Below are 15,761 nucleotides of genomic sequence, written 5' to 3'. Positions count from 1 at the left end.
CAGACATTACCCACCGTGGCTGTCATCTGTTCCACCACCGACCGTCGAGAGAGAGTTCACAGCAGCTTCTTGCCCCTTGTGGTGCGCATACTCATTGAGTAGTAGTCCCTTTGGCCACCCCATGTCCAGACTATACCCCCCACACCATTTTCACCCACCCCCTGAACTATGACCCCCCCCCCCAACCGTACTATACCCCACTCCACCACCCTCTCTCCTGTCACCCACCCACTATGTGTCTTCCTCCTCCCTCTGCTCCAACTGGACCCACTGCACTCCATCAAACTGCATCTCACCCAGCTGCCAGTATAAGTCACTTTACTACACTTACATGTACATAGTATTATTAGGTCCTTCTTAGTTGTTATTCTAAGTGAATTATTCAGTACTCATCAATTGTTCAAATTTACAGCTCTCGAAAAAAGGAAGAGACCATTACACATTTTTCTTTCCTTTCCAAAAACGTGGAGAAAGAATAGAATAATTGAAGGGTTCAATTTAAGAGGCCACTGCAAGTTGAACCCTTCATTTTCTCACTCAAAACTTTCCTTCTCAAAGTTTTTGGAAAGGAAAGAAAAAGCCGCAGTGGTCTCTTATTTGATCGGTATAGTAGCTCATACAGGTTAGAAATTATTCTTGCAGGTTTAGATTAGGCCACTAGGAATTGTCTAGAGGAGCAGGACTAATTAATTCCAATGTTACTTGTACCTGTTACAAAAGGTAATATACTTGAACACACACACAGTACAACTATACAGAATGAACATGGTCAAATCTCATTTCAATTTTCCTTGTCATATACATTGTACTGCTCCAATATTGGACGAATACATAACATGATTCATTACAGACATGTCATCGGAAATATCCACGATCAGCAGGTAAAATTGCCAGGTTATATCAATCCAAAGACAGTTTGAACATCTGTTTCTTTGCTTGTCATTGTAAAGGACAAAAGTAGCCTAGATAGTGTTTATATGACACAGAGAATCAGAGATGGAGATGGGGTGACTTAAAAGAGCCTGTGCACTCAGAATCACACGACTAACATTGTCTGCGGTTGAGGCCCGACCTGAATCCATCCAGGGCAAAAGGACTAATTGTTAATTAAGGTACGTTGATGAAAAGGAGCTCAAGTGTAAATGAATGTGTCACATTGGCCCGGCTTTCAGACACGCCTACCCTCGCAGGAAAGAAAATCACCGTTATTTGAAACTTGACAGAGCGCACCAGTAGCTTAGAATGGGAGGCTATTATCCAGGGTTTAATTAAGGTTCTGAGGTTGTTAGTAATATGAGAGTGGAGGATGAAATAGAAAATAAACGAAAAAACCGAAGGAGGAAGGGAAGTCATTTATTGATGAGAATGTAGGAGAGGGTGAGAGGAAAAGAGATGGAGATGGAATGTGAGAGTGGATTTAGATGTGAAAAAATGAGACAGTGGTCACGATTACGATGATGAAAACCTCTCCTCCATCTCCTAGTGGGAGCCTCAAGTATCACATCCTCTCCTCCCACTGTCCCCCTTTTTGTCTTCTTGCTGAAATGCGGGACCAGGACCAGGACAGGGGACAAGGACTGGGGTCAGATTCAGAGTCAAAGTTTAGGAGCAGGATTGGTGTGAGGGGCTATCAAGAGGGAGGGGGGCAGGACTTGAGGATGGTCAAGACTAGGGGCAGGATTTGGGGAGCTGTAGAGCGATGTCGCTCAGACTGTCTCTCTCCTCTCGGATCTCCTGCAGATCCTGTTCCAGTATGGACAGACGCTTCTGTTGGTCCCTGGCGGCGGACGTCAGCTTCTGGATCTTTCCGTTCAGCACAGGGCTCTCCACGCTGCCACGGAGCATGCTCAGACGCAACGTGGTTTCATTCAGAATGCGGTCGAAGCGGTCCGTCGCCACAGTGCCGTCTGGGGTCGGACCAATCAGAGCACATCAGAGAGAGATACTACATTATCACTACAGAAAACATGGGTTGAAAAATTATGTTTATCTCTGGGCCTGATGGATTTTTGCCCGGCGAAATTTATAAAAAATGAATGCCCCGGGTCTGGGTTGCAGTAGCAATTTGTGTTTTGCAGTAGTGTTTGATTTGAATGGAATGAAGAGAGGCATTGTGTGATTTCTGTAATTACTCTATGTGGTTGTGTAGTAATGAAATATATCTGTCTCTAATGACAAAAATCACTAGCTTCTGCTTTAACAAGAGTCAAAGAGAGATGAATTAAGTATCAAGTAGGCGTATAACTATTTATAGATGTGTTATTTTGGCTCCACAAATATCAGAGCACTCTGTGGGCTGTTTTCCCAGATACAAATTAAGTATCGACTAGAGCTAAGGTGCTGTTTCAATGGGCTTCCCTAGTCTGAGTCTGAGTATGTTAGAAGATTCCTGAGAGACAGAACATACTGTCCCTAAAGGCCATTACATACTGTCCCTAAAACAGTAATAAACTGTCCCTGAAGAAAGCAATATTCTGTACGTAAAGACCATAACATGACATGACATAATAACAAGGCAATAACATGTAATCCCCAAAGACAACAAACAACATACCAATCTTGGAGACCAGCTCAGTCAGGGTGAGAGAGTAGGCCTCCAGCTGTCTCTTGGCTGTCTCCATGCTCTCCTTCACACTTGTCAGGGACACCTGGGACTGAGACAGAAGCAGACCCCTGGTGACACCAGACCCAGGACCGTGGAAGCTGCCATAGAGCCACTACCCACACCCCACTGCTGAAGTTACGCATATAAGCTTTGGAGGAAAAGAGATTGACTGCATGGGGGGGACTTTAGTTGTAACAATAAGTTACTGTGAGGGGTTTTGTTTCATGTGTAAATAAACACATGTATATTAATGATATAGGGTACATACGTACATGTATGTAAGCTATGTCAGGGTGAGTTGGGAAAGACATGAATCCTTTTTTAATACAACAAGACTACACTTCAAAAAAATGGAAAACGTTAGTTCTGTACACTGCATAACAAGCTTTCTAAACCTGCTATGTAACCTAATACATGATATATCTGAATTATTCTAACAATGACGTACTACTGTAAAGGTGGTCAGGCTGATGTGACTCCAGCCCAACCGAAGCCCTTCTGCTTGTAATGTGTCTGGTGTGGTCCTGGTTCTGACTGCTCACCTGGCTGTTGATCTGGTCCTTTACACTGGCAGTCCGGTACTCCTGTTCAGCCAGCTGCTCCAAGATGGCATGAACTGAGGAGCTAAGCTGGGCAGACCTGCTCCTGGTCTGCTTGGCCTGGCTCAGGGTCGCCTTGGCCTTCTGGAGTCGAAACACACGCACGCACACACGCACACAGACACACACACAAATGAACGGACAACTGAGCATAAAGAGAACCGCAAAACAACATGAGACTTTTACGAACACACACGACCTCACACACACACAGCCGTTACACACACAGCCACACACACACACAGGCACACACACACAGGCACACACAGACCCCGTGACACATGATGCCCGCACACAGACACACACACTCACCTTAGCCAGTGTGTGTGCAGTGGGCTCTGCCTGGCGGGCCGTGGCGTTAGAGAGCGTAGCGTTCTCCAAGGCTGTGGTTAGAACCTCCTGGGCCAGGCCCATCTTCCTCCTGACGTCGGGCAGGAGCTTCTCCCCCAGCAGCCTCTCCTTCCGCTGGGCCGCCCTGGTCTGGGTCTGCCTGGCCGGCCACTCCCTCTGTATGTCTACAAGGAACAGATAGAGGGCGCTGTGGTGCCAGGTTCTCCACAACTCTCCAAATGTGTTCCAAGTGCCGTAACTTCTAAACTGTTGTTGAATGTGCCGTCGCCAGGGGCGTCGTTAGACCCTTTTTCCTGGGGCACGTGCCCCAGTATAAATCGTATGTGCCCCAGTAAAGTCTAAAGTTTGAGTTTTAACAATTTACTTTATAAGTCAGTGCATTCATTTAGATTAATAATCCCGGAAAAAATAAACGCAGTATCCCAATCAACGCTTGTAAAAGTGTTCAACCAAAAACACAAACCGATGCACGCAGAATTCCATGTCAGCGCGCTCTTCTGAGCTTGCACTGCAGCACGCACACAGAAGTCCAGGTGTCGGACTCGGCACACAAGTCCGAATTGAGGTAAACTAAGAAAACATTACAAAACTAAAGATAGTTTCTAAATAATAGGCCTACCGATCATCTTATTTAGACTAAAACATAAAAACAATATTACTGATAGGCTCAAAAAAACAGTATTTGCGCTCAAACTTGTGTCCCTGAACTGTTGTATAGTGGGTTAAGCAAGGGGAGTTTCTATAGCCTAGTAGTGCTTTGTGCGCAGCAAGCTTGAAAGAAAAAAGAGGGATATGAATAGGGGCCTGTGCCTCAGTAGAGTTTGATGTCTAACAACGCCTCTGGCCGTCGCTATGCTATATCCATGCTACCGTGCGCCTGATTGTGCAGTGAGACTAACAAAAGTGATCCTTTTACAAAGGTCTCAGGGGATTGGCTAGAGCATGTTCTGTAAGGATGATGTCGTACAATGTCTCTTTCATTTAATTCTCTTCTGCTCACCTTCGAGTTCCCTGTGCAGAGTGATGATGTCAGACTCCACTTCTTTGCCTCCACGGATGAGAGGGCCATGGCCTTGGAACCCTGGGTGCGTGCTTGCAGCTTTATATGTACAAACACACACAAACACACACACACACAGGGAGGTGTGAAAGAACATCATCCATCCATTTATCTATCTATCTATCTATCTATCTATCTATCTATCTATCTATCTATCTATCTATCTATCTACAACAACAGATACTTTAGACATGTAAATATTCTCACCTCATAGATTTCCTGCACCTTCTCCATGATACCCTGAGCACTGTGGATCTTAGGCTCCATCTCCTCTCTGATCTTGCTGACAAGCTCCTCCTTGGTGTTGACCTTGTAGGGTAAGGTCCGACATCCTGGCCTGCAGGTCTGGCTCTGAACACACAGAGGAAACAACATCTCCCTCTCTCTCTCTGACACACAAGGAGACAACTGACATCTGTACCTGTCTCTGACTCTGTCTGCCTGTCTGACCGTGTCTGTCTGCCTGTCTGACCGTGTCTGTCTGCCTGTCTGACCGTGTCTGTCTGTCTGACCGTGTCTGTCTGTCTGTCTGTCTGTCAGTCTCACTCTGTCCATCTCTCTTTCTGTCTGTCTGTCTGTCCGTCCCTGTGTCCTCTGCTGGTCTCCTGATATTCTTTGTCTCTGTCTCTGCCTCTGCCTCTGCTCTGCCTCTGCCTCTGTCTCTGTCTCTGTCTCTGTCTCTGTCTCTGTCTCTGTCTCTGTCTCTGTCTCTGTCTGTCTGTCTGTCTGTCTCTCTCTCTCTCTCTCTCTCTCTCTCTCTCTCTCTCTCTCTCTCTCTCTCTCTCTCTCTCTCTCTCACTCTCTCTCCTCTCTCTCTCTCTCTCTCCTTCTCCTCTCTCCTCTCTCTCTCTCTCTCTCTGTCACTCTCTCTTTCTGTATCTGTCACTCTCTCTCTGTCAATGTCTCTGCACTCATTTCTACTGTGACTGACCTCTGAATGCGTGAATCCAGGTTTAATACTTGGGTCTGATTGGTTGGAGCAGATGTGAAACCAGGTCCGATTGGTTGAGCCCAAGTAGGTGGGTGTGGTTCATCTGACCCAACTGCTGCAGGGAGGAGGTGAGGTTACCTAGGGCAACCACGATCTTGGCAGAGTCCGCCTCTAAAGCCAGCTGATTGGCTAGGGTCTCGTTCACCTGGGCTGTCAGGTTGTGCTTACGCTGCCGCATGTCTGCGAGTCTAGGAGAAACAGAGACAAGGATATGTGTGTGTGTGTGGGGGGGAGGGGCACGGCACCATCATACAGTGATAGAGTGTGGAAAAGGCACACACACACGTACACACACACATACACCCACACAGATGCAGAAATCTCGACAAGATTAACAGCAATCCCCAGAACCAAGCAGCAGACTGGAGCTGGGTAAGGGTAATCAATTTGTCGTTTCTTGCTTCCTGCCTCCCTGGAGAGCACCTAGGGTTTCGGCATGGTGCCGTGAAGCGTTTAGGATAATCCTCTGAGCAATCTGACACCAGGAAATGCATGTGTGTGTGTGTGTGTGTGCATATGTGACTGATCCGGGGCCCCCCACCCCTCCACCCCTCCATCCTTGCCCCACCCCCCCTCCACCCCCTCGCCCGCCCCACCAAGCATCAGGCTTGGAGAGAAGAACCCCCCCCCCACCCTAACCCCAGTGGCTGAATGTCTCACTTTCTCAGCTCCTCTGTGCTCCAAAGAGACATTGTTAAGAGGATTCATGAGACCTGCGGCACCGAAACCCCTAACCCCTCCTCACATAAACACCCCACCCCTCCTTTCTGCCTTCCACTTCTGGAGAAATATAGCTCAGAGTCACAGCAGCATTCTGGGACTGAACCACAGTGTTCAGATAGGGCTATATGGAGCCGGGGGGGGGGGGATTTCGACTGTTTTATATGTGCTGTTTGAAGGCCCTCAGGACTGATGCTGTCTGGGAGACAATCGGCTGTAGGGATGAGGGAATGATGTGTGTGAATGTGTGACAGTCTGTGTGTGTGTGTGTGTGTGCCTGTATTTGTATGACTGTGTGTACAGTGTGTGTACAGTATGTGTGCTTGTGTTGACCATGCTGTGTGTGTGTGTGTGTGTGTGTATGACTGTGTGTGTGTGTGAACTGTCTTGATCCTCACTGCTCCGTTAGGTTCCTGATGTACTCCTCAGTGGAGTTGTCCTCCAACAGCTCTACCAGCACAGATAAAGTGTGATTGGAAACCGCCAGCGCCTCGCCCGCAATGGCCTCTATGTGTCCAGCCATGGCTGCATGTCTGTCGGAGAGAGAGAGAGAGAGAGAGAGAGAGAGAGAGAGAGAGAGAGAGAGAGAGAGAGAAGTAGAGACAGAGAGACAGGAAGTGGCAGAGACAGGGCAGAGACAGACAAGACAATAGAAGTATACAAGTTGAACTAGATTACAGCCACTGCAACTTCACTAAAAGCACTTTAAAAGTCAAAGATCAGAGAATGTTTTTTTATATTTCTACATAAGTTCTACATTAGTTCTACATATTGTATCTTTTATTCATATTCCACATTCAATCTTGCAGTACTGTGACTGCAGTCCGTGGAGCTTGAGCAGTCACTGGGGCTTAATACCACCATGACCTTTATACATAATTGGCCAATCAGAGTGAATTGACCCCACTTGCCTGGTCATCAGGAAGCGTGAGTCGTTGACCGCTGCATTCCATCGGTTGGGGCCCATCGGCAACTCAAACGGAAACCATCTAAAGGTCAAAGAAAGGAGCATAAGAGAGATAACCCAGACAAAAGTTAAGAAGATACTTGAGAGGAAAAAGCTCTGTTTGATAAGTGGGCATTGCATTGGCTGAGCAATAGCATGATTACATTTTTGATTCGCTGATTTACAGTGTGATTCAATTGCCGATTGGCTGATTAATGGAGATCAAGTAGAGAGTGGTCAGCTGTAACTATGAGCAAAGCCAAGCATGACTCCTAAAGTCACCAAGGACACCACCAAAAGTCAGACACCCTCAAGACATTAATAGACAGAGAAATTTGTTCCACTGGGTCTTGTTTGTGAACGACTACAGAACAGCATAGGAAGGTTGCCGGTGACATTTATTTTGAGAAAGCGCTAATAAAAAAAGAAAATTGAATCTACATATATAGCACACAAACGCTTTTCTCTTCCATTTTCAGGCCGTTCTGCTGATTATTTTGGAATTGCATTGCTCCTGCTTGAGGCTCGCCCAAACGATAAGGCAAGTCTTCTACTCACACACACACACATACACACATGCACACACACAGGTATGGAAACACACACACACACACGTACAGACAAGTGTAGACACACAAAGACACACACAGACAGACATACACATTGCAAAAACGAGCCCTCTCATTTCCGCCAAAAAAACAAATAACATGGCAGCAATATTCCTAATAGTCTCCAGGCTCCCGCAAGCAAGTGCAGAGCAAAAGAGTGCAGAGGGGGGGGGGGGCAAACAAATAGTTTATTTCAGTCAAATGTCCGTCAGACAAGCTATCCGCCGCTCTCTTTGCTTTCTCTCACTCTCTGTCGCTCTTGTTTGTTTATTCACACTCTCTCTCTCTCTCTCTCTCTCTCTCTCTCTCTCTCTCTCTCTCTCCTCTCTCTCTCTCTCTCTCTCTTCTCTCTCTCTCTCTCTATATATATATATATATATATATATATATATCTCTCTCTCTCTCTCTCTCTCTCTGTCTCTCTGTCTCTCTACCGACCCACTCCTCTCTCTCAGAGCGGCTCAGACTCTGATCTCTGGGGATCTGTACATGAAAGTCCCAGTGTAATTACTAACCACCACCATGCCTATCAAGACTAGAACATCTATAAAACATACCACCACCGTTTCAGGCATTACCATCTGTCTCTATCAATGATGAACATAGTGTAGGTAGTACTGCATGGTGATTTTATACTGAACTGCCCACAACAGGGTCAGGAAAACATCAAAGACGTTTAGTGTGTGTGCTTGTACTGTGTGTTTTATATGTGTGTGTTGGTGTGTGGGTATGACTTTGTGGATGTGTGTGTGTGCCTTCACACCATGCTCCCCAGGTCCAGAGTTGCCTTCTGCAGTTGGGTGTGTGCGGCTTCGACCTCGGACAAAGAACTTGCAAGCGTCCTGCACACATCTCCTCCGCCCTGTGTCCTCGTCTCCCTCCTCCTTCCCATCCCCGCTCATCCTGCAGTCCAGGGCCGAGCCAGCTCCATGCAGCTGGACAGAGAGAGTGTGTGCGGACGCCCCCAGCTGGGTGAACTGCTTTATGAAGACCTCCTTTGCCTCTGTAGGATCAAACACACACCACCGTAAACACAGGCACACATACATACACATTCACACACCAAGGTAATACAGGCACACACACACACACACAAATACATTTGATAATGTTTTCCTGACTGCCAGTTCTTTGTGTCCAGTCTGAGGCAATCAAACATAGTTGTCACTGTCCATGCTTGGGAAATACACTGTTGTAAGCTATAACATTAGCTATAGTCATCAGTGGGCTTTTAGAGGCTTTGCAGGTCGGTCATGTTGGTCTGCTCCAGATGTCTGTTCATCTTTACTGATGTGAACTGGTTTACCAGCTAGTAGCTTGGTTACATGTCCACACACTGAACAAAGTACTATTTATTATTCAAGACTTTTACAACTGAGAGTGAGAAAGTGAAAGAGAGAGAAAGCGAGAGATGCAGAGAAAGAGAGAGACAGAAATAAAGAGCGACAGACAGAGAGAAAGCGCATACAGCCCACTCATTGGGACAGAGTAGAGTAGAGTACAGTAGAGCAAAGTAGAGTAGCAAACCACAGCAAACCACAGCAAAGCAGTGCAGGGCCAAACAGAGCAGATCAGAGTAGTATTAAAAGGATAAAAAGCATATCCCATCCTGGCGCAGCCTGGCGCAGCCTAGCCTAACATGGACAGGCCTAATCCTAATTAGAGCTCTAATCACAATGAGGTGGGGATTAACGATGTGCAGCTTGTCAGACACACAGCAGGGATTAAGTTGGTCACACTGGGGGCTGTTTTGCATCCTAGCGATTGGTGTCTGAGTGGTCCTGGGTACCACTGAGCCAGTAAAGACCCTCATTTGGGGATTTCTCTTGAACTGTTCAAAGTACATATTAAAGGGACAGTTCACACCAAAATCAAAAACACACATTTTTCATTTTACTGGTGGGGATATCAGGGGGAGTCAGTGGCTGAGCGGTTAAAGAATCGGGCTTGTAATCAGAAGGTCACTGGTTCGATTCCCGGCCGTGCCAAATGACGTTGTGTCCTTGGGCAAGGCACTTCACCCTACTTGCCTCGGGGGAATGTCCCTGTAATTACTGTAAGTCGCTCTGGATAAGAGCGTCTGCTAAATGACTAAAAATGTAAATATCTATCCATCTAGATTGTTTTGGTGTGAGTTGCAGAGTTTTGGAGATGTTGGCGGTAAAGATGCCTGCCTTCTCTCTGATATAATGGAGCTAGGTTGGGCTAGTCTTGTGGTGGTCAAAGCACAAAAAACGAAACTTTGAAAAACATTGTATCTTTCCTGAAATCGTAACCCAGTTGCTCAAGATGATCCATAAACTTTTTTGTAAGCAGTTTTCTTGCAGGAATTATTTTCTTTCTTCCACACTTTGGGAGAAAGCAAACATCTCTCAAAAACTTGGCAACCCACACCAAAACAATCTAGACAGATAAATAGCACTACAGTTAAAGGGACAATATGTTATTTGTATTTTGGGTGATGAACTGTCTCTTTAAAGTCTCATGCCCGCTAGGTTCATTCACCTGAGCAGAAATATGAAACATATACACAGGTTGGTTCAATGTGTACGGGCAACAGATCCAGAAATAGTTGTGTCTCACACAATAGCTTGCATCTCAAGTCACTTGTCGTCACTATCTTTAGGGCTGTTGTGCGTTTCAGCTCCTAAGAAGGAGTTGTTATGAACAAACGATCAACAACAGAGAGAACAGAAACGAGGAGGACAGCCAAGGGGTGTCCGTTGAAAACATTTCTGATTGAAGGCCGAGAATCTGGGTTTGCTGTTGTCCTCTAGACCTCTGCCCATAGTGGGAGTGAAGGAGAACCCCATAGAACAGAAGCCAGAGAGGAGGGCTGGTTCTTGTAGTAGAAGGGGTGCTCTGGGGTTCCTTAGAGAGGGGTTTTGAGCTGACGTTAGAGATAGGGAGCTCGTACACATGACGCATCATGGAAAAGGGAACAAACTATGGAAAGATTACGTGGCAATATTGGGAAATAGTAGTTCGGAGGGAGGGGGATTTTCCTCATATTGACTATATACTGTGCCGGACTTCAGGAGTCTGGAGCTTTTTGTGTCTTCCTGTACCAACTGCTGCATTGCTGAATAAACCTCTCAAGCCATCTTGACTTTGAAAGATCTTCTGTCTCCGACTCTACTTTGGATCCAGATCCTTCTGAAGTCAAATGTCTTACATTTAGTCATTTAGCAGACGCTCTTATCCAGAGCGACTTACAGTAAGTACATGGACATTCCCCCGAGGCAAGTAGGGTGAAGTGCCTCGCCCAAGGACACAACGTCAGTTGGCATGACCGGGAATCGAACTGGCAACCTGTGGATTACTAGTCCGACTCCCTCACCGCTCAGCCACCTGACTCCCCGCCTTGACTCAGCCACCTTACATTACCTTGGAGCGCCAGGAAGTCCTCCAATGCGTTGGGCAGCGAGTCCTCCCCTTGGTGCTCATGCTGGTGATGCTCACTGTCACGTGGTTGATGCTGGCGCCCGTAGTTGCCCTGGCAGTTGTAGCGAGACAGTAGTTTCTCGGCTTCCTGTAAGCGTGTCCTCAACTTCCTGGCCTGTAGTGCCGAGGCACAAATAGAAAAAAAAAAAGAATACAATGATTTGCTTATCGTTTATATTTGCCCGCTTTTTTGGGCTGTTTTATTTTGTTGTTTGATTGTTGTTCCCATTTCTGCCATCTCGCCCGCTCCATTTGGGACGACAGTAACAAATTCAATTCAATTTCCCCACATAAGTAAAAAAAATGTATAGATTTCAAACTCATCCCGTTGTCCCTGAGAGAGGGTGAGAGAGGAGAATAAATTGCAGGCCATCCGTCAATCTCTAACTTTATTGCATCCCTCTATCCATGGGTCTATATTGCATTGCTCTATGCCTAAGCTGTTTGCAGTCCGTACCTATTTCTATTCACAGACATCCATACTCCAGGGTTCGTAAACATACATAGAAAGAGGATATTGACAGGCACCATGCAGTGTCAAGTTTGTCGGGAGCATGTTAGAGGGTGGGGAGAAAGCAGTGTATAGAAATGTGCCATTAAGGCTGAACAATGAAGCTGGTTCCGTGCCATATCTCTTCCCCCTCTACTCACACCCTCCGAGCATTCTTGTATTTCATCAACCACCGAGCTCAGCACAGCTGAACCGGCTGGTTTCATACAGCGTCCTTCAATCTTTTCGTGGGCCTTGCCTTTAAGGTACACTTCTGTCGTCTCCTAATAACAATAATAATGTGACACGGTGTCACCAAGCAGGAAGCCAGATTTCGCAGACTAGCTCATTTCAAAGCTTTATGTGTCATTCACGGTGTAAAAATGAGATGTGTATGAGAACAGAGTCAGATGACTGAGCGGTGAGGGAGTCGGGCTAGTAATCTGAAGGTTGTCAGTTCGATTCCTAGCCGTGCCAAATGAAGTTGTGTCCTTGGGCAAGGCACTTCACCCTACTTGCTTTGGGGGGAATGTCCCTGTACTTACTGTAAGTCGCTCTGGATAAGAGCGTCTGCTAAATGACTAAATGTAAATGTAATTTAAATGTATGGTTCTCCTCTCCTCTGCTTCTCCTTTCCTTTTCTGTTCTCTTCTCCTCTCATCTCCTCTCCTCCATTCATATTTTTGGAATACTGCCCCCACCCCGCTTTCCCTCCTTCTCTCCATGCAGCAGACACACCCCTCTGAATCCAAAGGTAAAATCTTGGTCATTAACAGTGCTTTCAACATGTATTCAGGAGTACACAGCAGCACTCTAACCTTTGGAAGTCCACTGCTCAGTAAAACACGCACACACTCGTTTATAACAGGGTGGCTTCGTGTTTCTCTCTTTTTTTTTCTTTCTCCCTTCCTCATCCATTCCTTTCGCACACTCTCTTCTATTTCTCGGACTCCTCTCTTTTACTCCTCCTTCTCTCTCTCTCTCTCTCTCTCTCTCTCTCTCTCTCTCTCTCTTCCTCTCTGTTCTTCTACCTCCCTCGGGCCTCCCTCCCATCTTCAGAGAAGAGAGAGTGGAGACATGCTGGGAGGCGGGGGACAGGGAGGGAGAGAGAGTGAGAACGACTAGAGCAATAATTGCAGGTGTTCTCTGGGCTCTTCACTGCATCACGGAGACTGTAAACGTCACAGTGCACACACACACACACACACAGAGCAGAACAAGTAAGCATGGCTAGAGAAAACACAAAGCAATTTATCCATAACAAGGCAACACAAAGCAAACCTTTGCTGCTGGATACATCTGTCAGAGTAACACCATTTATGGAGCTTTCAGCATACGCAGACTAAGCCAGTGATTTCCCTCTGGAGATAGAAAACTATAAGGACAAATAGTTGGTTCTTTATCACTGCATTCACAAAGTTTTTTTCCCTGTCTGTCTTCACCTTGAAAGAACAGAATGGTATTCGGTGATTATTATAGATCATTTACAATATAACCTGGGGAAGTGGAAAGGCTAGGATAATATTCTTTTTGGTTGAGAAAACAGCAGTTTCTGAAGGAATGTTTGAAAGGGTTGATGGCTTGGGTTGAAAGGGTTGATGTCCACTTGGTGGACACACACACTTACACAAACACACACACCCATTTAAGCAAGTATGTTGTGTCTGTACAGCACAGACACAACCTCCACCTCCCACACAGACACATGTACTCACTGACCTTCTCCTTGACCAGCCCGTAACACACAGGGCACTCCTCACACTGATGTGTGTTTCTGTTGTGGAAGTAGTCGAGCTCACACTGGTCGCACTTGTAACCCACAAAGCCCTGACGACAGGGACAGGTGCCGTTGCCATGGCACTGCATGGAAGTAGAACCCATCGGGTCGCAGTTACAGGCTGAGAACAGGAGGACAGAGAAGTCGGGTGGACATGCGAGAGAAAGGCATGTAGTGGGGAGAGGGAGGGAGGTAGGGGAGAGAGGGAGGTAGGGGAGAGAGGGAGATAGGGGAGAGAGGGAGGTAGGGGAGAGAGGGATGTTGGGGGAGAGAGGGAGATAGGGGAGAGAGGGAGGTAGGGGAGAGAGGGAGGTAGGGGAGAGAGGGATGTTGGGGGAGAGAGGGAGGTAGGGGAGAGAGGGAGGTAGGGGAGAGAGGGATGTTGGGGAGAGAGGGAGGTAGGGGAGAGAGGGATGTTGGGGGAGAGAGGGATGTTGGGGGAGAGAGGGAGGTAGGGGAGAGAGGGATGTTGGGGGAGAGAGGGATGTTGGGGGAGAGAGGGAGGTAGGGGAGAGAGGGAAGATGGGGAGAGAGAAGGAGGATGGATGAGAAACAGGGAGGTAGGGGAGAGAGGGAGGATGGGGGAAAGAAGATTGGAGAGAGAGGGAGGATGGGGAGAGAGGGAGGTAGGGGAGAGTGGGAGGCAGGGGAGAGAGGGAGGTAGGGGAGAGAGGGAAGATGGGGAAGGAAAGTGGACAGGGGAGAGGGATGGATGTAGAGGGCATGGTGGTGAGAGGGGAGACAAAAAGAGAGGGAGGCAGGGGTGACAGGGAGGATAGGTATGGAGGGAGGGTGGATAAAAAGAGAAGGAGGGATAGGATGATGAGAGGACAGAGGAAAAGAGCAGACATTGTGAGGAAGTGTTGTCCCTAATATTGAGCCCTCCATAAAAACATACCCCACCGGGCCCTTTAAAATAGATATTGATGAGTGGTGCCCATGTAGACGTCATAAATCCCCAAACTTTTCTGGACCCTACCCAAGCTTGGGGGGGGCCCTCTAAATCATCTACCTCTCAATCGCTTTTACAAGGCCCCAGGATAGCAGTACAAGAGAGACACCCACGTAAACATGCAGGGAGGAGGAAAGACTGTACCTCTGCAGCCCCGGGAGGAGAAACCAAAGAAGCCTATTCGACAGAAGCCACAAGAGACGCCTTCCACGCCGGCGCGACACATACACTGGCTGGTGACTGGGTGGCACGCCACTGAAGAGGAGCCAATGGGATTGCAGTTGCATCTGATGAGGAGATTATAGAAATAGAATTATAGAAAATAAACAGTAGAATTATGGAAATACAGTGTGAACTCCTGTGTTAGATACATTACATTTATTTGGTCCAAAATCCTCTTCAGTTTTGGGTAAATCTAATGTATCCACAGGATAAATCTTGTCCTCTGGGGAGATATGATCTAGAAACAGAGAACTTACCTCTCGCAGCCTATTCCAGGCTGCAGGTTGAAGAAGCCAACCTCGCAGTGACCACAGTCTCTTCCTGTCACATGACTAAGGCACTGACAACTTCCTGTTTGGGGGTGACAGTCCTCCAATGGTCCGGAAGTCCCTGCAGGACTACAGCTGCAAGCTAGACAACAAACAACCACATCATAACCAACCACAGTGACACTCCATGAATGATAGAAAAGTACATACAGTAATCAGTGCCAGAAAACATCCGAATTAAACAGTTACTAAAATCATGTCCCCCTCACGTTTGCACTTTTGGTCCGTGGGCCCGCGACTGAGGGCGTCTCCATAGAAACCCTGTTGGCATCGTTGGCAGCGGTCTCCTTCGGTGTGGCCCAGGCATTTCAGGCAGAGCCCTGTCACATGATCACACACGCCTAACGCGTTGAGGTCCACGTTGCCGTGGCAATTGCAGCGCTCACACGGCCGAACCGGCCCAGAGCGGCCCAGTGGGTCACCGTAGAAACCGTCTTCGCACATCTCGCAGCGGGTGCCTGTGGGGGTTGGGGAAGGGGTTGGGAGAGGCGGGGTGGAGGTAGAGTCGTTGATAAGATCAATTATCGGGGGTAGAAGTGGGGGGGGTGGGGGGGGGAGATGAGACTCTTGAATACAACGGGTTGAGGGCGTGGAGGAGGGGGTGGGATGTTGGATCAGACCAAATCATTACCCAGATGGACGGAAACACGGACCCGTTGTTGAATCA

The 15,761-nt window shown here is 47.4% G+C and overlaps 1 protein-coding gene across 1 annotated transcript in view; it reads right to left on the bottom strand.

The window, feature by feature from the left end:
• Positions 1-355: 355 nt before the first annotated feature.
• Positions 356-15,761, bottom strand: part of lamc3 (laminin, gamma 3) — a 60,447-nt gene continuing 45,041 nt past the window's right edge. The window contains 18 exon segments of the mRNA XM_067250145.1: positions 356-1,907; positions 2,555-2,654; positions 3,148-3,288; positions 3,517-3,719; positions 4,556-4,606; positions 4,609-4,654; positions 4,823-4,924; positions 5,037-5,052; positions 5,537-5,794; positions 6,725-6,859; positions 7,238-7,315; positions 8,642-8,754; positions 8,756-8,883; positions 11,268-11,439; positions 13,534-13,712; positions 14,688-14,830; positions 15,023-15,176; positions 15,304-15,552. Of these exon segments, the coding sequence (XP_067106246.1) occupies positions 1,669-1,907; positions 2,555-2,654; positions 3,148-3,288; positions 3,517-3,719; positions 4,556-4,606; positions 4,609-4,654; positions 4,823-4,924; positions 5,037-5,052; positions 5,537-5,794; positions 6,725-6,859; positions 7,238-7,315; positions 8,642-8,754; positions 8,756-8,883; positions 11,268-11,439; positions 13,534-13,712; positions 14,688-14,830; positions 15,023-15,176; positions 15,304-15,552 (2,507 nt within the window). The 3' untranslated portion in view covers positions 356-1,668.

This window comes from Osmerus mordax, chromosome 14 (assembly GCF_038355195.1).
Source record: "Osmerus mordax isolate fOsmMor3 chromosome 14, fOsmMor3.pri, whole genome shotgun sequence".
Classification (NCBI taxonomy): Eukaryota; Metazoa; Chordata; class Actinopteri; order Osmeriformes; family Osmeridae; genus Osmerus; species Osmerus mordax.
This window is presented reverse-complemented; position numbering and strand designations above follow the sequence as displayed.